Source organism: Pholis gunnellus, assembly GCF_910591455.1.
Source record: "Pholis gunnellus genome assembly, chromosome: 11".
In the NCBI taxonomy this organism is placed as follows: Eukaryota; Metazoa; Chordata; class Actinopteri; order Perciformes; family Pholidae; genus Pholis; species Pholis gunnellus.
This window is the reverse complement of record NC_136538.1, coordinates 19,744,904-19,768,767: the sequence shown is the minus strand read 5'-3', so window position 1 is coordinate 19,768,767 and position 23,864 is coordinate 19,744,904. Positions and strand designations below refer to the sequence as shown.

Sequence of the window (23,864 nt, the reverse complement as noted above, 5' to 3'; positions counted from 1 at the left end):
TCCATTATTTAAGATGCCATTGCGCCTACATATTGCATATTCCCAAATGAAGGTGATCAGTCAAAGTACCACACAGCAAACCTGTGTAATGTAATGTAGTATTGCAGCATAGAAATAATGCACACGTTGCACCAAGAGCAGGGAAACCGGGCAGCTGCAATGCCTCAGTCTCATTTCTGTACTGTCTCTCTCACTTCATTTCATGTCCCACTTTGTCTCTCTTCTTCTCTGCTTTCCCATCAATGTTTGTTCTCTTATGTTTACTTTTGTTTAAAGTCTTTCCATCTTTCTTTCTGCTTTCTCTCTCTATTACACATTTTCTCTCCACCACTTCCCTTTTCATCTTCATAGTGACGCAACACTACCATGACGACTAAACAGGAACTATGGAGATTGATAAATTAGCTCTTTGCCTGCGCACACATGTGGAAAACGCATGGAACACCCAGGAGCGCACACACACACACACACACACACACACACACACACACACACACACACACACACACACACACACAAGAACCTGGCGAGGAACAGGCAGCTATTAGGTTATATAACCTTTTGACAGTTCCCAGCTGGCCAGTAACTAAGGCTGAAGTGCTGGATCGTTCTCTATACACATACACACACATACTGTACTGTAAAGATAGACACTCTCACAGACACACACACACACACACACATGGACAAAGTCCTGAAAGTACACTATACAAAAGCAGGAACAGATCCTGCAGTATTTGAAACTGCACAAGAGAAAGTCATGTGAATGTTTGAAAGAAACGTATCCTTCGATTTCTGTCCACCCGACAACCATTAGTAATTACTAAGTACTGTACGTTTCTAATGAATGCAGGTACAAATGGAGTAGTTATTGTAAGTGTCGGGTAAAATAGGCTCATTTCCTCTTAAAACAAGCTGCAAGTGGAGGAAAAAATGTGCAGCTGTCTGAGGTATTATGTGCTAAAGCTGGACACAACCCTGTCTCTAAGAAATTACACGTGCATATTATTATCAAACAGGAGATACTGTTGAAGGAAAAAGTATGCCGCCACATTATGTTTTTTACTAACATAATAAGGAAATGTAATTGGCAAAAGAAATTAGTTGGATTAAAGCTGGACTAAAGTTTAGATTCCTGCTTTAAAATCCTTTAAAGCCTGGCAGGTATCAGGTGCAGTTGTGGAGAAATGTTTCAGTTTCAAACCCTGTCTGTTTTATTTCATATTTTCTGCAGAAAAAAAGTTGTATATAGTTTGCGATATATCTGTTCAGTGTGCAGGTTTACAGCCTGAAAACACATATTAAAGTATCTCTTTCTCCTCTGTGGTTTGAAACAGAGGAGTTTATGTAGTACAGTTTGTGAGAGTTGGGGAGGGAGTATAAGAGGAGAGTATGTATGTAGGTGTGTGTGTGTGTGTGTCTGAACAACCCCAAAACACTGCAGTTTTGTCTGGGAGACATAAAAGCTACACCCAGAAGCTATGAAACCACTGGAGAACTATGAATATAATTGAGGAACATTAAAATGCTAATGTGGTCTGTCTGTGCAGAGGCTAAGCTACTCTTGATGGGAAAAAAGTCACAAATGTACAAACAAACTAATTTTAAAACCTAAACATACAACCATGACTAAAAAACAAACTCTCATACTTTATTTTACTAAGAATATACAACCCAGAGTCTCCATAAAGACAGTATGTGCTTAATCTATTGCGCTTTGTTTCTTTAAGGATACAGTCCCGACCAACTGGAACTCAGAATAGTTGTCACACTTCCAACTGCTGAACCAATGGCAGCGCGAGTCCTTCATGTAGGTGAACATTCCTGAAAAAAATAGAATTAAGTTTAGCACATTGCTGCTGGTTAATAAATCAATAAAGCCTGGACGAATGGACTGACAAGGGAAGGAGAGGAGGAAAGATGGAGGCAAGGTAGGAAAAAGTTGACGAGATGAGCTGCAAGATGCAAGACGGGCGACAGCCTTGAAGGACGGATGGAAAGAGCAACCAAACTGACAGAGCAAAATTGTATTTTGTATTGTTCATTTCTATTTAATAATGTATTTTCAGTTCATCACTTGTAGCGAGCGATAAAAGAAGAGCAGGTCGTTGAGTAGAATACACTTGCAGGATCGTGAAGCGCCGCTGAAGCGTTCCAGCTCTGACTGAGAGAAACAGCAGCAGTCTGTTCTGAGCGGAGACACGCATCTGGACCGCTCACATCTCTGAACACCTGAAACTGACACCACTTCACGCATAAAAGAGCCTGTGTGTGTGTGTGTACACCTGCATGTGTGCAGCTTAGTGTGTGTGTGTGTGTGTGTGTGTGTGTGTGTGTGTGAGGCAGAGCCGGGGCTTTCCCTGTGCTGCTAATGAGGGGAACACAGCTTTCATTGAGTGTGTTGCTTTGGGCCGACGTCCCCTGGCACCAAAAACACAGACGACCGCAGAAAGACGGAAAGACGATGGAAAGAACAACTCGAAGAGTGGAGAGAGAGAGAGAGACACAGATAAAGAGTAAGCGGGAGAGGGAGAGAGAGAGAGGGGGGGGGGGGGGGGGAGAAGAGGCAGATACAGACTCGGTTTCCATTCAAGTATTTTTTATGCAGACGTCAATGTACTGGAGGAGAAAGGCTGAATTGAAACAGCAATTCTTGGAGGAAATTCTACATCAATATTGTAAAAGGGCTTTTCATCCTCACATGACGTTAGAATGTCTCTTGTGGTTAAAGGAAATATTGGAGCAACAGTGATGGAAACACACTTGTTGAATGAAAAGGGAGAAAGCTGTTCACTCACATTTCATATAAATTCAATTTGGATTTGGATTAAAATAATGTCGAGCAAGTCCCAGTCGTCTATGCGGTGTGACTCCACCAAATCACACACTACCACATCAGCATAGTCCGTTCTCAAAGTCAGGTATACCTTTCCAAATATTTTGGAATATTTCGTCTACGTCTATGCCTGATTCTAGCTGGCATATTTCATCATTTCATGGTCATCAAGTTTAGATTTACTCGTCTGTAAGCACCAATGGGCTTGAGGATGTGAGCCAAAAAGTATAGGGATTAGTGGAAATTATTGGGAGACATATTTTTGGTTTTGGTCTTCAGAATAATTCCAGTGTTGTCATGTTTAGGCATAAGCACACGGCTGGACAACCAGGATATAATGGATTTCAGTGGTGACCCAGAGAGAAGCCAACAGTTGTTTGGAACACGCTGAACTCATGAATCAATGGAGAAGAGGTGGATTGGGCAAAAGATCCATTTTTGGTTTGTTTCTTTCAAATGTCAGGATTGGAGAGAATCAAAGACAAACGGGTTAAAGAACGAGAGAAGAAGACAGGAGTGGAAAAGAGACAAGGGCACACAAACACAGTGACACAGATATGGAGATAATTAGAGTCAGGCCGTCTGTAAAGACAGGAGAGTAAACTGAAAAGAGAAACAGACGGAGAGTCATAACAGGAGCTGCTCCAGTTTCCAAAACCAACACTGACCGCTTTTCTCAGCCATCTGACACTTATTCCTGCTGCAGCTTCCCCAACCTGAAAACTCTCAGAGCTTGTCCACAGAGACCTCATCTAATAAAAATGCAGTTCCATTTTCTCTCCGCTTGTTTACAGTAAATTACGGCTTCACTTTCCATTGACTTTGCATCAAACTGGATTTCCCACCAGAATCGTGTCGTTATCTGTTGTCATCAGCTTTTCCATGTTCTTTATTCACACTACAACTGATTAAGGCTGTTTTATGGACACAGTTCATACAGTTTGGTAAGAATAACCTCTAATAAGACCACCGCGTGGTGTGGTCTGCGGTGTACCGTAGTCTGTGTGGAAGATCTGTCGCACCAGCAGCAGGAACCACTCCTTTGTCAGGCCGCCCATGTCCAGCCCCGCCTCCCCGACAAACGTCACCCGCAGCTTCTTTTTCAGGTCACACCGCTTCCTCGTCAACTATAGACGAAGAAGACACATCATAAGATTAATCCAAAAAAAAAGAAAAAAAACTTTTTCATAAAATTGTTTTGCCTGCAGTTTTGAAACCAATATTTTCTATTTTTATAACAAAAACTATCACATATCTGTTTCATTAAAACCTCAGAGTATAAAATATTGTATGATCCTTTATTCCCAAACTTGTCCAGGCCAAAAAGGACAGAACCCCAGGGACCATCTCAAAGCTAAAGACATTTGGGCTGAATCTTACTTCTTGAAGAAACTAGCATTTAACATCACTTAGACTTAGATTTGAGGCTTCACATGAGATTTACAGTTCGGTTTAGGTCAGACGGAGCGTCTGAGGTCGACACATGAATGGCTCTGTATTTTCACCGCCCTCTCTGTGTTCCCAGACCACACATTTTGCCTGTTTTTTTCTCTCATAACAAAACAATTTTCAAAAAATATATTTTTGATTGTCATCAAAACCTCATAAGGCCCTAAAATTCATCTGTGAGATGAAGTCCTTCCTTCTGTATTATCTTTGCTCAGTGCTTCTTACAGGCAGATGTGTCAATAAAGCATCATGTGGTAATCTCGAGATATGGGTTTGTATTTTTTTTTTGAAAGGTTTAAAAGGTTTTAATGTTTCTGCCTCTTTCCTCGTGGAGAATTCTGGAGGAAATTTGTATATAAAGGCAGAGACTTGACATCATGCCTGGGAGATATTAGCAGTACATTTGAGTAAAATACAGACTTTCTGTGTGGATGCGCTGCACAAAACACAGACATTCCTACATCACACGAGGTCCCCTGGTAATATAAGTCCTGTGCGAATCGGGCTTCAAACTGATTAAAACTAATTAATTACTAATTAACTAATTAAAGTTGATTTGTTTAATTAAAAAATGTTTTTGGCACTGGACCAGCTGATTGACAGAACATACTCAACAAAACAACCATTGTTCACATGTCTGTGAACACAGTATTTCAAATCTCAAACAAGCTAATTGGTTGCTCCAGCTTCCTGTCAGGAGGCGAGTTTGAAATGGAAAAGATAAACATATGTTCATGTTTGTTCATGTAGAAGTTCAAAACTTAATCACCATTCATCCCTTAAACACCTGTGAACATGCAGTTATGTTTGCCTCGACAGACAGAATTAACTTCTCACGCATAAGATAATTAATTCTCTGCGGAGGAAACGTGACTCTTTTTATTATTTTTCATATACATAGGGAGCTCTTGTTATGTAATACTGCTTTAATGATCACCTTGTATTATATTATATTATATATTTTAAAGTGTGTGTGTGTGTGTGTGTGTGTGTGTGTGTGTGTGTGTGTGTGTGTGTGTGTGTACTGACCTCATCCAGTGAGTCGCTGAGGAGTTGTGCTCGTCGTACTTTAATGTTGAGGAACAGAAGGTTCATGTCCACTCTCTGCCTGCGAGAAACCTTACTGACCAGGCTTTGCTGTGAAACACACACAGACACAATTAAAGTGTGTGGACATGCATTTGTTGCTTGCGTACATTGTTGCACATTTTGCCTGATTTCTAGGTTTAATGCGTCTATGTTACTGTACTTCTACGGGACTTGTAAATAAGGAAAGTGAGGTCCTCGCTTCTCCAAAACAGTTCAACACCGACATAAGATTAATGGTTAGGGTCTTATATGTATGATTTAAATGAGATATAAAAGTGTTTGCATATGTGTGTGAGAGTGTGTGTTGTGTGTCTCACCCTGGCCTGACTGATCATCTGTTGCTCAGAGTCTTTCTGGATGATGGCTTTCTTCACCACTGTCGACAGGATGAAGGGAAACTGACAGAAGGAAAACCTGAGAAAGAACGAGAAGAAATATGAAAGGTTAATAATCCTGAAAACACTTCATTCTTGACCAACTCTCAAGTGTATTTTTAAAATCATTTTTACTCAAATGAGCAGGCTCTGAAATCTACACCCGAAATGAGCAGAATTCCCCACCACACCAGCCAGGAACTTTTAGAGCCGATCGTTTGAACTGTAAACTCTGGATCCATTTCCTTTATCAGACGTTAACGAGCCGTGACGCAGCGTGAAACAGACTTTGCGGCTTCTGGAACCATTCTGGATAAAGTGCAGCTGTGTGGGAACGTTACTTCGTCCCTGCACAGGCAGAGATACTTGGTCTGACTTCCAGGAATCTTCAGAGGGAGCTAACATCCCTCTTGGTAATTTTTGTATTGAGTCAAGCTAATGTGTTGACACATCTGTTATCATTTCTGGACCTTTTTAGCGGGCGAGAGCAGGGACACTTTCCCTGGGAGAAGGTCACTACTCGCTGTCTATTCCACTGCCCCATTATTTAAAATCCATCTATGGATAAAAAAGCTCTGTCTCCTTGAACATTTCACACAAGCAACACTTATATATTATACAGGCAGGGTGACTTTTCTATCGACAATCAAACAACATTTCAGTCAACGAAGCGTAAACTGGTTTTAGTTTGGTATTAAGAGACATTCTGGACACATTCAGTCATTTTAGTAAAAGTCAGTAGACGGAAAAGCCAGTTAAACTGGATAGACAAAGAGACAGACACTTTATCTGACCTATTTGAGTTGCCGTAGTTCTGCCAGGTCCTGTACTCCTCCATGAAGTCTATGTGCTCCAGAGTGATGTTGTAGAAGTCGGTGAAAGGCATGATGGGAGTAGAGGAGACACTGTTGGCTGCATCTGAGGACAGGAATAGAAGAAGGAAAGTCAAATGTGACAAAATTATCTTTTGTGTGTGTGTTTGTGTGTGTGTAGGTGTGTTTAGGTGTGTGTGTGTGTGTGTGTGTGTGTGTGTGAGAGACTCACTGAACAGGCCGAGCACTTTGGTAGCAGAGGGAATCCACCAGGAGGACTTGGCCAGAGGAGGAAGTTCGTCTGGTTCTGCAGGAAACAGTCGGGTGGAGATGAACTGCAGGAGGCGCTCTACCGGCTGCCTGAAACGCCTCGCCGACAGCCTGACACACACATACACACACACACACACACACACACAAACACACACACACACACACACACACACACACACACACACACACACACACACACAGTTATTGGTTAACATCAGCAGCTTGGCAGAGGCAAAACTACACAAATTGCACATACCCTGAAATATACACACATGTACAAAAATAGACAGTTCAAGAGAGAAAAATAGCTCCGTTGGATGAAGAGATTGGGGTTTTTGGATCCAAGAAGAACTAAACAGAACTAGTAATTTAGAACAGTTAGCTTATAAATCATCACCACATAAAGGATGCATTCTTCAGGGCTCCTTCTTAAGGCTGAGAGAGACGCGTAAAGGATGGCTTACATTTGTAATTGTAGGCTGTGTGTCAAGTTTTAAAAGCTTTACGGTTCGATTAAACTGGCTGGCAGTTGATAACCTTCTCCAAAATACAGAAATGTTGCAGTTTTTCTTCCAGGCTGGGTAGCGATGCCACACACATGCCATCCAACTGTCTGATCAGGGTTGGACAGTAATATGCTATTGTAAAGGGGTGTCACGATTCTCCAAATCTACTGTTTGAACACTTGTAAGACTTTGGAGTCTTGATTCGTAAAGATCAACGGACACCCTGACAACTGTCATAAACATTTTCAAATGCAGCATTATATGTTTTTGGTATTGTACCACACTAAGGCCCTGTGGTGAAAGTTCAATAACTTTAACAGTGTTGAAGCAAGTAGGCGGCTCGGGTGGAGAGAAAAAGAAACGCTGGGAAAAAAACTGTCCTGCTTTTGACATCAAGGTTGGAAATCGAAAGCTCATTTCAGCGATTAACGATTTAGAATCAAAATCATGACACCCCGTGTCCTGTACATGCAGCATATATGAAAGTGGAAGTGGGGAAAACGTGATTTCCATAACTGCGGCATGCCCCCCCCCCCCCCTCAGATTAGAGTGGGAAAACAAAGAGGATGATGATGAAAAAAAAGTCGGTTGCTTAAAAAAAAAGAACTGCTGCAGATTGCCAGAATTTGGCGTTTGTACCAGATAACGAGTGAGATTCATCAACTATCAAAGCTAAGTGTGATAAGTGCATGAGCACATTGAGCGAGAGCTAAATATTTCTAGATAGAGATGGAAACACTTTAAATTTACGTTCCCATCACACAATCAATCACCAGCTAACCCTGCTGCAAAGACCAGATGACAAGACCCAATCCGCCTACACTTCCAAAAGTTATTTACAGTACAGAGACTCAAATCACATATTTCCCTTTAAAGAGTCTACAATCTGTTCAACGTGCTACAGCCTCTGTCCTTAGACTCAGTTTGGACGAGGAGATAATGTGAAAGATAATACAGCAACGATGCAAATGCCTTTGCTTTATTCCTGCTGATGGAAACACAGTAAAGACAGGAAGATAGTTAAAAAATGACAGAGAAAGCTATGGCAACGTGCAAGCAAACATCAAAGGTTGATACACAAACACACACACAGACTTACTTTTTTAGCCAATGAACCAGGAAGTGGTGGTCGGCCTCGGAGAGAGCTGCGATTTGCCTCAGCAGGTGAGCGTAAATCACATAGGTGCTGGTGCTCGAATACTGTGGGTTCTACACACACACACACACACACACACACACACACACACACACACACACTAATATGTCATAGTGGGACAAAGCTTCAGTTTCCATGTCTGCTGTGCATTACATTTTGGGACAAAAGTGTTCATCAATAACACACTCATAAACTTTCAGTCTGCATACTCGCATTAATAAAAACTCATATGGGCAGTTCCATCATTTCCATCAAGCTGATACTTCAGCTCTTGGAATGTGGTGACATCACTATAAACCGCTAGACACACTTATTTGAAAGACAAAATAAAAGCAAATGGTAAAATAAATTCAGAATGGTACAACCGGGACACAGTGAAGGACTTTAGCTTGTCAAATAATGTTGTCACCACCTGGTTTACGACTATCGAAGTAAAATAAATGTCACTTGTCTTTTAAAACGAAATCTTCAGGTCTTCAGGTCAGACTGAAGCTGGACTTATATGGTGGTTGTTTTTATCACAAAGAAATGGCTCACTTTAGAAGTAAGAACACACAGCCCGGCTCACTGTTTGGGTACAATACGAATAACAACAAATGGAATAATAAGTGAGATAATCCCAAAGAGGCCCATTGGGTTTTCACAGGGTTTTAATATACAGTTGAAGAGTTGGAAGTCTAGCTTGCAGAGCCTTTAAAGGAGGGAGAGTCATCATCAGACAGGAAACCAGCAGTCCTTAACTCCAACATGACCTCACCCAGTCCCATTCTCTCTGTGTGTGTGTGTGTGTGTGTGTGTGTGTGTGTGTGTGTGTGTGTGTGTGTGTGTGTGTGTGTGTGTGTGTGTGGTTGTGTTCTCATGAGAGTTGGAAGACGAGGCAAGTCCTCAAAGTCAAATGGGACAGAATCAGACATTTGGTTGGTGTTGATGGAGCGTGGAACCACAGTGGAACTACTGTAAATTCCTGTCTTCATCTGATTCTAATCCCCAAAACCATATATGGAAATCAGACTGGAGAGAGAGAGAGAGAGGAGAGAGAGAGAGAGAGAGACAATAGGAAAATAGGATCAAACAGGATAAAAAAGGATTGAAGAAAAGACCCCACAAACAGGAAAAGACAGAACAAAACAGAAAGAGGTGCAAGTAAAAGATTTCTGTACATCATTACTGATGAGAAGAGAGAAATAAGGGTATGGGAGGAAAACAACTAAAAGAAAGAAGAAAAAAAACTCTCGTTCAAAGGGTGAAAGCATAAAAATAAGGGTGAGGACAGATCATGTTTACGGATCAGAGTCAGCTTTACGAATCTAATCCACTGTTTATTGTAACCCTGTGTGTTCCCCAGCAGACACGCAGCATGGAGATCTAGTGAACCACAGCTGCAACTGAACAGCAGCCGACAGTTTCAATTAATAATATTGATTATTGACAGCATTCATGTGAGCATTCATGTGAGCATTCTGACAGGTTTATTATATGAAACCAAAAAGGAAATACCAGGAGACCTTTTGACTTGGACTGCCTTTACTGTCTCTACAGGACTTTCAGTCTCACCTGAACAAGAATCAAATAAGCCCGAAGGTCATCTTTTGTCCGAGGCCTGAAAACAGAACACAAAACAAACCAAAACCAAAGTCACATAAGAGAGAGACTGCACAACAAAGCACAACAAAACCAAGCCAGGCCGGCCTACATCTACCTGCTCGGCAATCATTTGCATTTTACTACGATTATTTTAAATGTCCAAATTATATTGAAGCTGAAAGAGGTCAAGTAGCATATAAAAATAAGCAAATGGATCACAAAGATGCAGATTGTGTCACAGAAGTGTCCTCACCCTTTCCACTCCCTCAGCAGGCTGTTGATGATCCCTTTCAGCACTGACTTCTGGATGTCCTGAGGCTGAACACACGACACCAAAACAAATTCACAAACGACTCAGAAGATCGAATCAACATTCCTGAATGTCAGAGACCCACAAAGTGGAAACACTGGCGGCCATATTTATCTAACCTTTTCTCTACCAGAGAGGTCACAGAACACAGAAGTGTTTCCAAGGACAGCTTGACGTGTTTCATGTTTGAAAAGGTTTTTTTACTAAATGTTTTTGGATGTCATTAATAGGCATCGCCTGACAGCTCATCAAGGTTTATAGAACGTATCTAAACTTAAACAGATGCTACATCTGTTACAGACCTGATGTCATTAAGAAAAAAGACATTATCCGTTTGCAAATGTCCTTGTTGGTGGTCGCGGGTCAAATCTCCAATCTGAAATGTGCCATAGAGCTCAACTGTGAGGTTCCAGAAGTGAAATTCCTCTTCATATTCTGAATCGAGGACGACTTACCACGAGCTATGAGGTCGTGAGACGATGGTATATGTTCCTGTAGAAGCAATATGATATCAACCTTGTTTAAAGAAAAACTAGTTTTATTTGCAATGTCATGGAGAAGTACTAAATGACCCATAATCCTAAACTGTAACAGCAACATATATATATAGTTGTAGTGCTTTCACTTTTAAATAATTATGTACACAGTCTAGTACCTTTGCCTTATTTCAGTTTATACTCTTCGTTCAGTGTTTTATGGTGATGTAGTTTGTTGGCTTGTTCCAGTTTTAAAACTACTAATAAAAGGGTTTTCTGAATCATTAATAGTGGCCTCATAACAGGCGAATAGATCTAGAAGCAGTTTGATGACGAGCTCGTATGTGTTTGCAGACGGGGGTCTTTTTCTCTCGGGCTTACTGTGCTGAGCAGTGCGTCGTAAACGGCGTTGACAAACTTGGCGTTGACTCCCGAGTCGTCTATGGTGTTAAAGGATCCGTTCGCCTCTCGCTGGGAAAGGACGGAGGAAGGGAGGACACAAAAATGAGGAAAAGAAGGAGAGAGCATGAGGAAAAAGCAGGTAAACAGCAGAGAAAAGAAAATGCTTTCCCATAGTAAAACAGTCCAGGCGACATTTTAACAGCATCTAAAACTGTTTTCTCACAACAGGCATTCTGCTGAGAGCCAGTCTGTGCGTGTGTGTGTGTGTGTGTGTGTGTGTGTGTGTGTGTGTGTGTGTGTGTGTGTGTGTTCTACCTTGAAGGCAGCGTTGATTTCTATGAAGGAGTCGAAGGTGGTCAGGTAAAACTCTCGGACCTCCCTCCAGTCACCTGATTGGACGGCACGCTCCATGTCCTCCCTGGTAACACAAACACATACACACAATGCTTAAAAAGACAAACCAGACCCGGCTCCAAATGAACTTAGTATTTTTTTTTTTTGTCCCAGTTCAGGGACTAAAAACTCACTGAAACTCCTTGGTGGTCTTGGTACGCAGGGGGATGATGGGGTCGGAGGGGAACGGAGCTTTGACCTCTGGGGGAAGAGTGTCAATGGAGAGCCGCTGCTTTTGACGAACATCGCTGCAGATCGGAGGCAGATCTCTCCCTGCGTGAGAAAAAAAAATGGACAATAAACCACTTATTAATCCAATGCAGCAGGGGTGACGTGTTCATTGCAGCTCTGGAAGAGAAAAACAATTGAGAACTTAACAATTAAAGTTATGACCCTGGTAGATTCACACAAAAGCAGTCGCTACCGGTACGAAACCTGATTTTTGTAAACAAATAAATAAATATAATAAAAACATCTGGATATAAAAGTGTTGCTCAATATGCACCCAAAATCTCTCTGTTACTAAACCCTCACCGTAACCATCTGAGCTATTCTGAACTGAGCCACGGTAGCTCTCACACAGAGAATAAAGGTTTGGAGTTAAAATGAAAACACTTCCTACAGTTAAATGAACATGATCGACTGTGACATTGATGTTTAAAATGCCTGCTCCGTTCATTGAAAACTCGGCTGCATATCGAATCAAGCGCTTCGTGACCTAACAGACAGCCACCAGGAGGTGATCGAGGTGTTTTGACTTCACGTTTGAGGAGCTGTCATGGCGCTGTGCTCGCACCCAGCGGTGTCAGTCTGCCAAAACCTCTGAACGTTGCGGCTGCAGTCCAGACTAAAATAATCATATACATGTAGAACTGTAGAAATGCCCTGAATTCAGGTGAAGAAGAACTTTATTTTGATTATTTTGATAGCATTAATATAGCACAACACGGAAGTGAAAGCAGTGTTTATTCAAATGTTAACGTGCATTTGAATTTTAAAATCAATGAAGAAGCATAATAAACTATCATGATCTCAATATAGAGCTCAGATGACAACATCCAACTGGATCATCACGTTTATCAGCATCAGGATATTTATTACGAGGTTCGACTCTCAGCTTTTTACTGTTATTTCAATCAGCTGGCTTCAAGTTTGAGCCTTTCTTTTAGTCATTTTGCTGGTCAGAACATGTTTGACAATCATGGAGGATGAAAAAATGATTCAGCAAACAACCAAAGCAGAGAGCACTTTCATAGACACATCAAACTGCTAATGCAAAAGAGCTTTCAATCAAAGACGGAGGGAAAAGCGTCAAATTAGCTTTGCAAACAAAGCAGAAGAATTGTTTTTATCTGCAAACATTTAGCGTTTTAGAAGTTATATACAGCAGGACAAATAGAGACAGAAGGACAGACAGCGAACGATATTCAGGCTGAGACAGTGATGTCATTGATGATGTTGCTTCCTCACAGTCCAGACCATCTATTCATTCTGTATATAATTAGCCCCCCTTTTGTCTCCGTCTCCACAGTAACAATAGTCACCAGCAGGCCTGTCCAGGTGCATTGTGGGTGCATGGACAGATTGCACACGCAGATAAAAGGGACACAGGTACAGAGGCAGACAGATGGATACATGACAATGAGAGCAGGTGTTACATCACAGGATGCCTGTTTCTCTTTGTGTGAACAGTGGAGGTGTTTTAGACTGAGGGTGGCGCTAGAGAAAAGATCATGGGGGTCATTAGAATCAAAGGAGTTCATCCTTTAGGGAGCATGAATGGAAATTTCATGTGAATCTATCCAGCAAATTCAGAATTTATTTTGTGCAAAAAGTACAAGTATTGGTTTGATAGTGTTGCCAGAGGAAAGGCCAGAGAGGTTCAATTGTTTTTTTTATTATTTCGTGGCATGTTGTGATAAAATGATCACGGATAGAATCGCAATAATTGAGAGTTTTGAAAAGCATTAACACAGATTCTAGCAAGCTAGCTTCTTCTATAGTCGCTGGTGAGCTATCCAACCATTATATGTAGGCTGTGTTTCTGAGCAAGACACCCCACAAAACATCTTAAAAATACATTACCCCGATCCTTAGGCCCTGATTGATATGTATTTAATATATCACGTTTTTAACAATCCATATGGCCATGGAAATTGCTCCATTTTTATCTGTTTCTCAGATTCATCCTCTGGTGACCATGACTGTAATTTCACGGTAATCTAGCTTTTACCTTTTGATGTACCCCGTCCTGAATCAAAGTGCTAGCTGTGGAAACAAATCTGAATCTTGTTTCATAGCAACCTGGCCATGAAATGTATTCATCAATTTAGCGGATGGAAGCAGATGGAAAAGTGGCGTTGCCATAGTCGGGCCATGACTCTACGAGGACACAAAGAGAGACAAATAGAGCTAATGAGAGCAGGAACAAGGAGAAGAACATGCTCTTAACTCCCCTCCTCCCATTTTTGCACCCTTGTCCTCTCTCCTCCTCCATCACTGCTTCATAATTATCTCTGCTTTGTCAGCTGGTGCGTCACCAAATTTAGTCCTGACAGCAACAAGTACCGGTCGTCATGACAGCCTTTTATTTGGAATAGTCACCTTCAAGACCTCTGAGGACGTCCTCCTCCCTCTGCTCTCCTCTGTCTTTCATTAAAGTTTACTTCAACAAAGCCTTTGATGTCTTTTGACAAGGGATGAGAGGACAACCCTGTTATCTCCCTCAAGTGTTGCCATCAAGTACTGTTTCCAGCTGATGCTTAATTAATGAATGAAGCAGTCCACAAACATCAGACTGAAGATTGCCTTATAAGTTCATTATAAGAAATCCAGTTAATTAAGGAACAATTCACAGTTAAGCTCAAACGCTCACTAAAGGAGTGGTCCTTATTTTATTGGGGTTACATGTTCACTTAAATAACAGCAGCAGATAAAACTCAGCCACACTCCGGCGCTGTTGACTGGGTGATACGAAGTTGTTCATGGTGGCAACGAGGCCATGAAATGTGTATTCTGTGAATTGTACCCATTTACTTACACCGTGCATTGAAATGTGAACTGTATCTGGAGACATTATATGGATGCCAGGTGTAAAAGCATGCAAAGTGTTTTCTTTCTAACCTTTAGCAATCCTCCCAGAAAAAGAGTCAGAACTTCATGTGGCCCTGAATGCAACTGGATCAGCCAGACCAGACAGAGGTGGTCGGCTCGCTTTGAGATCAGATCTCCGTCATTCTACAAACCTCAAATGTCGAATTATTTTTCTCTGAGCAACGAGGAAGTTGGGGATGTTTGAAGGACAACCAAACCAGGAGCATGGCAGTAGATGACCTTCAAATGTGCCAGACAATGTTAATGAACAAGACAGAAAATAGATATATGCAAACCAATCCTGATATTTCCTCTGTATGCAGTCACTTTATCCTGCTGCAGTGCCCCAGTTTTCCTGCTCAGATCAATAAGTGTTTTCATATTTTACCCTAACAAGCTGGACTTTGATGCCAGTGTTTCTAGAAACGTGTTTTTTGATCTTGAAATGAAACTCAAGACGGATCTCTGCTCTGCTCAGCCTCAGCACACAAAACCAAATTTGACAATATTAAAAGGAATTACAAACCTCCTGTAATACTTTACAGATGAAATAGCAAATTGTGGTGATTATCCAGCAGGCCGGATGGCTGTAACAGGCCCGAGGAATGCTACACTATCTTGTGTGTGTGTGTGTGTGTGGTGAGTGTTTTTACTTTCATATGGTTTTCATTTGGGGCGGAGGTTTGCATAATTATTCTGGCATCAGTAGCCGTGGTGACAAAGCGGGCTGGTGAGCACTCCGCTGGGTCTGCGTTCTCACGGCAGTCAGAAATAACCTCGCCTTTTACCAGGAAGCAACATGCACTTTTATATCAAAACACTGACGACAAAATAAACAAAATAGAACCTCATGAAATGTACCCCCCCCCCCCCCCCCCCCCATCTCCTTTCTCTGTGACAGTTTCATGACAGATATATTTGATTTTCCAAATTTCCTTTTCAGTGAAACTGAATTCTATCACACACAAGTAAACTTTCATTTTTCATGAAACATACTGAGCAGGGAGATAACCCGAACACCTTTCAGCAGAGACTTTGAAAATTCTTCTTGAACCATGATGTTGAAATCCCCAAAAAAAGAATCTTATTTCCAGTTGAAACCTGAATCGCCCCATAAAAACGCCTGTTACTTTCTAACTAGAAGTGTGATCCTGTCATTTTCTGCGCACTGCGAGACTCTTTAAATGCACCGTCACCAACTGGAGAACATGAACAGCTTTTCTTCTTCTCCTCTTTTTTCTGAAAACCTTCCATTTTGGAGACACGAGTTGCTGCGCTGACGTCGTCGCTAGCAGCTCAACATAAACAGTTTGAGATACATCAAGCATACTGTAAATAGAGGAAGTAACACATGATTACCTCCTAGACGAGACAGAGAGCACGGTGAGAACAAAGACAGTGAACACACCACACTGACATTCAAACTGCAGTTTGGTGACGTTGAGCTGCTTTACCGAGAAACGTTTGCTTTGAAATGAACTTGTATGGAGGCAAATGAGAAAGTACTGACATAGCTTGTTGCACAACCTGAAGAAAAAGTACATTGGGTATGAGAAATTGCAAATGCAAACTTTCAAATGCCGAAAAACTAAAATTAGGCGATGACTCCTTTCCCACTGCCAGTAGATGAGTTCGCTTTTCTGTGTTTCTATCAAACAGTAGAAAGCAGCACGGAGGCCAGTGAAAATGTCCCAACGGTTACTTCTTTTTAATTTCCGTTACTTTTTTACTCTCCTTTCAAACTCGGTGCAGACCAATTTGGATCAATGTTTGAGCACTGCTCGGACAGAGAATTTGTCGCTGAAATGAGAAAGAAAGAGCTGGAGAAGGGGCGGAAATTGGTGTGTCCACCGGGGTGTCATGTTTCCATCAGTGCCGACCGGAGCTCGAGCCGATAAATACCCGTGACTTCTGCAGAGTCATTTTTCCCGGGAATGAATGCCGATTGTAACCTTTCCCGCTGAAGATAAAAGCCAGATGTTAGTTGGTGTTGGTGTTTTGTTTTTTTTGTCCAGTGGGAGAGGGGCTATACAGTGTACCCGTGCTTCTTTTTTCTAACACAGATTACTAATGATAAAAGCGGCACTGCCAGTGGTAATCAAAAGTCACCTTAAATGAATCATATTAGTGGTTTCATTTGCAGCTAATGGACAGAAAGAGCTACTTATGTGTTGCAGCATGAAGCCTTCATCAGGTGAGATCAACAAGACCAAGAGCTACAGAGAGAAAGAAGCCTGTCCATTAGATCCAAATGAAACCAGTAAATATTATTGTGACACTTTTTACATTTGCCTTTAGAATGTTCGCTTTTTTTGTCTTAAATCTGGTTTTGTGAAATATAAAACTATGAACTGAGGGGCACTTGTTTCCTCTCATGTCTTCCTGTGACAGCCAAAACCACACTAATACACACAATATTGGATCAGGCAAGTTCCAAATATGAGAGAAGGAGAAGGATAAAACCTCTCGTCTAGTCTCATATTTCCTTGAACAAGCATAGCATTTGCCAATGTGATTATTTTGTGTGTGATTTTACATTAGTCATAGTGTTTCAGGAAATGTTCAATGTTTCATTTGAACAGCCAGCAGCAGTGTTGAAAGCTGAACGGTAGAATAAGACATTCTGTGGGTTGATTTTTGATAAACGAGGTTCTCTTGTGACAAGTACAACAAACGTGCCTCTAGTAACCAGAAGGGACGAGAAAAATAAAAATGAGCTGAAATGTATTTAGAAAAACAAGAAATAATGAACTGCTCTGTTTGATGAAGTAGAATAGTTGTGAGCTCACCGTGTCGGAGCCACTGGGTGCCGGTCAGGGTGCCCGTCATGCCGCCAGAAAAGCTCCGTCCCCCTGCGTCCCTCCTCTGGCTCAGTGTGGAGATAAAGGTGCCCAAAGACGGAAACGGCTGCTTAGCTCCTCGCCCAAAACCCTGCCGCAGGAAGACAACATCGTCACCACGAGGAGCGGGGAAGAAGAATTGCGGCTGACGAATTGTATATTATGTGGAAGACATTCTGAGGGACACGAACACTAAATATGTCAAGAAAGCAAAACTTTCAACTGTCTAAAAATGTTTCATATATATATAAAATACAATTACATATTTCAAATACTTTTTTTACACACATACGTGACAAGGACAAACCTTTTGGCATGGATCCCTAAATGTAGTTTTTTAAACTCAAATTTTATTGACATACTTTGAAGTGCTTTACGGGTTGTATTCAATGGTTGGAATATAATTTTACATCTTAAAAATGTTACCTTCTATACACTATTGTATTACACTTGAATGATGAAAAATTAAATCAATATCAAATATTCAAAAAAACACAATTTAAAATGTAAATGTGCTGCAATTTACTGCACTGCAATCTATTATTATTGTAAAATTGTTTTGCTCTAGCTACCATCACTAATATATTCACTAAAGCGACTCTCTGCATTCCTCAGATATTGAGGTTTCTCACCAGAATGGGAACTCCTTAAATCAATCCAGACTTTCAGATGCATTCACAGACAATGACAATATAATAATAACTGAACCGATCTATCTAACATAACATGTACTGAATGTTCCCTGAGATTAATCACCTTCTGGTTTCTGCAAGAAGAGCCACAAGTGCAAGCAGAGGAGGACGTGAAGAGGAGAGGAAGGAGGGATTTACAGGAAGGAGGAGAAAATGGAAATTATACCACAAAAGGAAAAGAGGGAATGAGGTAAGGTGAGGCATAGAAAGGGAGATATGAGAGTGAAAGAAAAAAGGACGGGGAAAGAAATGGGAAGAGAATGAGATGATGGAAGAGAAAGACGGAAGGAAGGGAGGAGAGCAGGGAGGGAGGATTAAGAGAGGGAAAAGAAAGGAAACTGATGTATAAGATGAGGAATAAAAGGGGGAAGACAGAGAAAAAACATGAAGGACTGAAGGAGAAGAGAACACGGAGGAGGGGAAGTAAAAACAACGTAGCTGGAGAACAGAGCGCATGCAGCAGGAAGAGAAAAGGAGGAGGGATGAGAGGTGGAGGATGAGGAGGTGGAGAGATCAACAGATGCACAGCAGCCGCTCCTGACAGCAGCAAAGACACACACACACACGCACACACACGCACACACACACACACACACACACACACACACACACACACACTTCAGCAGTGATGTGTTCATAGGCTGCAGAACAGAAGGAGCAGGAAGACGGTTAATCTGCCGTTCAAAATAAATCAGTTTCCAAAGAAACAAGACCTCAAGGAAGAATCTGAATGAAATCACAGTCATGGCAACAGCACACACACACACACACACACACACACACACACACACACACACACACACACACATACACACAGACATAGCACATATTTGCCTCAAAGGTCAAACATGAAAAAATACATAATTTAGAGGCCAGGGCTCTAGATTGAAAGCCTGAGATAAAAGAATGTATGAATTTATACTGTGATGGCTGTGGGATTAAACATGGTGGTTTTAATATATCAATGGGGACATTTTGGTCCTTAAGTAGGACCAAGCACATACTTTCTATTGTTTCCATGACATTATATTATTTTCTGTCTTGTGCACGGCAACACAGAGAGACAGAAAACAAAGGAAGGTTTGTCTTCGAAGAAACAACCTCAGACAGCAACAGGTTGTGTTTTCAGAGTGATGACATAACATACAAAGAGAGATAAGCTACACTACACAGACACACATGCATCTTGTGTCTTTGAACAGAAGCTCCATCTGTCTGCAGAGCACTAATGAGATGCAATAGTGAACGCATGAACACGTGCAGGTTTCATGAAACAGATCTACGGAAATGATTGAAAAGAACAACATCTGTGAAATCAACACAGAACGTTAGCATGCTGATGTTTAGCATTTTGCTTTAACTCCCTCTCTGCCAAAATACAGCCTCACGGGGCTGCCTGCGCTCTGCTGACTCCTGGTCATGTTCGTCTCACGTCGCTTTGCTAAATCCCTGCACCTATGAGGGACGTGTGCATAGTAACACTCCTTTCTCGGTGACGCCACATCACACTGATCTCTCTCCTAACTCTTTCATCATCAACATCACAGCCGGCTGATTGACAGGCAATCTCTGGGAAACGTGGAGCAGAGACACCACAGTGATGACAACTGAGCAACACACACACACACAGAGGCTACACCCGAATCAGTCACGGTTTGGTTTTCATTGAGGAAGAATTGACTGTGGACAAATATTTCTCAGTTTTCCTCGATGAAATAAACACATCTGACAACTATTAACAGTTTTAGAAGCAGTTTTTTTTTTACGCAGGTCTACGTAAACATGTCGACCAGGTATTTACTGAGACCAGCAGTCGGTTAAATACGTGTTAATAGGGGACCAGAGTTGAGCCGACTCTGGCTCCTCTGTGGCTGCCAGATTTTAGCTGATTTAGGTTGACAAATCAGCCCTAGTGAGCAGCAGTCAGGCCTGAGACGACTCACAGAATTGATCTACGTAGACGTGAGCTGATTCTGGGTAACCATTCATCACAAGTCTGGGATGAGTCTGGCAACTGTGTCGTGACAGATTTAGGCCAGCACTGGTCCCTTTGGCTCTCTCTGTGTAAAAGACAGAGAATACTACCAGGAATGGTCACAGAACCAGACTGAGCAAAATAATCAAGTCGAAATATTGGAGGTCTGGAGAAAATCTTGTTTATGAAAATTGAGTAAATGAGATTTCTTTTAAACCCTGAAAGCCTCTTGAAACAGCAGCTCTGGTTTAATATCTGTTCAGGTGAAAACTTCAATTCTTCTATAATTGGTCTGCCGTACAATGACGGACCTTTTTTGATCCAACCTTTGAGCCCTAATCTCTTCAGACCAGCTCACGGGGCCAGAAGACTTCTGAGGAGGAATCAGAGAATCAGTCTGACTGAAGTCCCAGAAAAACGAGCTGCAGAGGAAGAGCGCATGCAGCCACTTTATTGCATTTCCAGACACAACCAGAGTCGGTCTGAGCAATGACAGACTGTTTATTGGTCAAAACCGTCTGATCTGCACATTCCTGCTCCCTGACACTATGGAGATGACATCAACCAGCCAGCCTGTAATCCCGCCAGGCTGCTCCAAAGTGACACCGAGAGCCAAACGTAAAACGCAGCGATAAACAGCCCAATACTCAGCTCCCTGCTAAGCATTTAGAAAACACTGCTGGAGAGCTGAATATGGCAGGAGTCATTATGTAAGACAGCTGCATCACTTTTTCCACAGGGAGAAAACTAGTTTTTCTTCAATTTGCTGTCACTTTATGTCCACTGCATGTTAAAGTTAACAATTCAAAAGATAACCAGCAGAATCAGTTCAATGGCAGATGTGTTATTATAGAATGATTTGGGATCGACTGAGGGACTTACATTTGATTATAAATGTGTAATAAAATGCACATAGATATGACCGTGCTGTTGAGCCCAACTCCCTAATTACAGAAAATTAGCGAGGTAAAAGTTTATTCAGACTATGCTGCTGGTATCACACAAGGCTAATAATTATTCACCAATCATATTATGATCATATTATACTAAAAATAAAAATGGTTTTGTGATTATCAATTATATTTGTTAAAGGATCAATATGTTGCCTTTTGCACCATTTCTGCAATTTTTAACAATATTTGGATTTATATTCTTATTGTTATTCCTAATTTGAAATAAATAAAAAATAAGAAGTTGCACATTGGATGCCAAGTTACTGTTCTTTCCCCACTGTGAAGAATACTACTACATTTTAAACACACAGAAAAAACATATTCTCTGCCCAACAGAGAGAGCAATTCAGATGAAAATCTTTTTTGTTTTTGTTCTAAATAAATAAGGAGAAATGCAGTTGTCTTACAGCAGGAGCGGAGCTGTTGTAAATTGGTGGAAGCCTCTCTCTGTCCCTCTCAACTCCTGACAGCGCAAAATGATCTCCATCCATCCTCTCGGTGTGGAAGAGAGGAAAAAAGTTGTTGTTTTTTCCCCCTGGAAAGACTCAGTCCTCTACAGCCTCTGTGTTTCTGCTCCACACAGGGCCGCACATGATTTTACCAGAGCCAGTCTGACCCCGAGCAACCCGTCTGTCTGCTCAGTCTGCCCCGTTATTTCATATAAATCAGGGAGATTCACATCCTTGATCAAACGGAGTGAAGTCAACCTTCGTCGGACAGGTGGGCTCTCTGTTACGCGCACAGTCTGACGCGTAAACGTCTCCAAAAGCTGCACGTAAAGTCTCCGGTGGAAACCTTAAATAGCGTGGAGTTTTGTTCGTTTCAAAAGAGTTTGTAAAACACGTTCAGGATGAGCTGCTACCCGCTTCTTCTTCTCCTCCTTCTGTCCCTCTCTGCGTTGTCTGTCGGGGAACCTGCAACGCTGCGGGCCGGCGCCATGTTTGGAGGAGGAGGAGGCGCCTGGAGAGCAGAGCCTGGAGACGGCAGCGCCACACACACACACACGCACACACACATTGAGAGAGAGAGAGAGAGAGAAAATAACGGGAAATGGGAGCTTTGTATTCACAATAAAAGAGGGAGACTTAAAAAAGAAAGAAAGTAAAAATAAAGGGAAACAAATGTAAACCAAACCTGTTAAAACCCAACTACACTGAAGAAACAAAAACAAATGATAATAAAAGCAAGAATACACGTTTCTAAAAGGATGAAAGCCCATTCTGCCAAGAAAATAATTGATGGCTTAATGACATCATTTTGACTTTAAAAAGTTGATAAATTACAACATTGCAACATTGTTCTAACATTTTCTCCAACTGTAGACATATGCAATGTAGAGTAGCCCTATAGGTGATAAGGCCAGCAACTATGTCTCTTCTCCGTTTGGAGAAACAGACAGAAGCAGCAGTACACGAGAAAAGAAAGGTACTGCTGTGGACGAAGCCAGCCGGCAGCTAAATGTATTTTAGCCAACTAAGGCTCACCTAAAAAACATACAGACATACAAAATACATTCAGGCCAATTAAATGATCGAACGGACTTATTACAGTGCTGTGACAACAACATTGCTGTCAAGAAGTAATGAGAATTTCAACAAAAATATTAAAAGTGTTTTTGAAGATTACCAACCCTGCCTTTAACCGCACAGCAAGTTATATTATTTGTCCTCTACATGCATCAAAAGTTCTCACAAACGGCACCGACTTCACAAACATGGTCAAGTTATGTGCAGTAATTAGCAGACAGCTAGCGGCTGGTATACGGCACTAACCTGTCACCCAAAGGGGCCACGCCCTTAATTTTGCATAACTTTAAGCCTTAATATCATTTAAACAGGTGAGTTATAAATTCACTCTACGTAGAGTTGTCATGAACTGGGATATTAGCTATCGAGAACAAAACCGTTTTTAGCACCAGGGTGTAAACATTACATTACATTACATTACAGTCATTTAGCAGTAGTAAACATGTCTACTTCTGCTGTAAAGTTGAGCATTTAACATGGAGGTCTGTGGGGATTGACCCACTTATAGAGCCTTTAGGTGGCCATTTGATGAATTGCAGGTTTTGGCAGTTCCGCGTTGTCTTCACTTGTTAGCCCTGGAGCCACTTGGTAGTCACAAATGGAGTCCGGCGGCTTCGAAGAGGGCATTAACAAGTTTCACTTTCAGTTTACTGTATACATTTTTGTATTTCCCCAATCCTGTTTCTCTTTGTTTAATTTGACTCCATGCTGTTATGCCACCTTCCTGAGTCAGACTTTTATTTTGACAGTTGTGTGAGGAAGTGGTGAGCTGTGATTCATTCTGTCTTGACTGTGGCCCTGCAGACTCTGCGTCACTGCTACAATTTAACTTCTGTCCATAATTAGTGAGCAACAGGATCCGGGCTGCAGGCCAACTCTCACTGAACATTAAGAAACTGAAGGGCCCCTGATGTCGCAGATGTGTGTGTGTGTGTGTGTGTATGTGTGGTTTCTCGGTAAAGTTGAGATCATCTGAACTCTCTCGTCTGGTTTCCTAAAATCAGCTTCAGTGTTTCTGCGGGTCCTAGAAAAGCCTTGAGGACAGATTTAGATCTGATATTCTTGTAATGACAGCTTTCCTGTTTTGTTGTTCAGTTTTATTTTAAGGCCAATAGAAAGTTTAAC

General features: G+C 41.5%; 1 protein-coding gene across 1 annotated transcript in view; it reads right to left on the bottom strand.

Moving 5' to 3' along the window:
- hectd2 (HECT domain containing 2) overlaps positions 1–22,076 on the bottom strand; it is a 40,439-nt gene extending 18,363 nt beyond the window's left edge. Inside the window, exons 1-14 of the mRNA XM_079168569.1 lie at positions 21,621–22,076; positions 17,543–17,684; positions 11,795–11,933; positions 11,583–11,685; positions 11,247–11,336; positions 10,333–10,397; positions 10,050–10,095; positions 8,439–8,548; positions 6,793–6,941; positions 6,543–6,666; positions 5,692–5,788; positions 5,315–5,422; positions 3,831–3,963; positions 1,736–1,824 (exon numbers count right to left, since the gene is read on the bottom strand). Coding sequence (XP_079024695.1) covers positions 1,736–1,824; positions 3,831–3,963; positions 5,315–5,422; positions 5,692–5,788; positions 6,543–6,666; positions 6,793–6,941; positions 8,439–8,548; positions 10,050–10,095; positions 10,333–10,397; positions 11,247–11,336; positions 11,583–11,685; positions 11,795–11,933; positions 17,543–17,684; positions 21,621–21,704 — 1,479 coding nt within the window. The 5' untranslated portion in view covers positions 21,705–22,076. The remainder of the gene's footprint in view (positions 1–1,735; positions 1,825–3,830; positions 3,964–5,314; positions 5,423–5,691; positions 5,789–6,542; positions 6,667–6,792; positions 6,942–8,438; positions 8,549–10,049; positions 10,096–10,332; positions 10,398–11,246; positions 11,337–11,582; positions 11,686–11,794; positions 11,934–17,542; positions 17,685–21,620) is intronic.
- Positions 22,077–23,864: the final 1,788 nt, after the last annotated feature.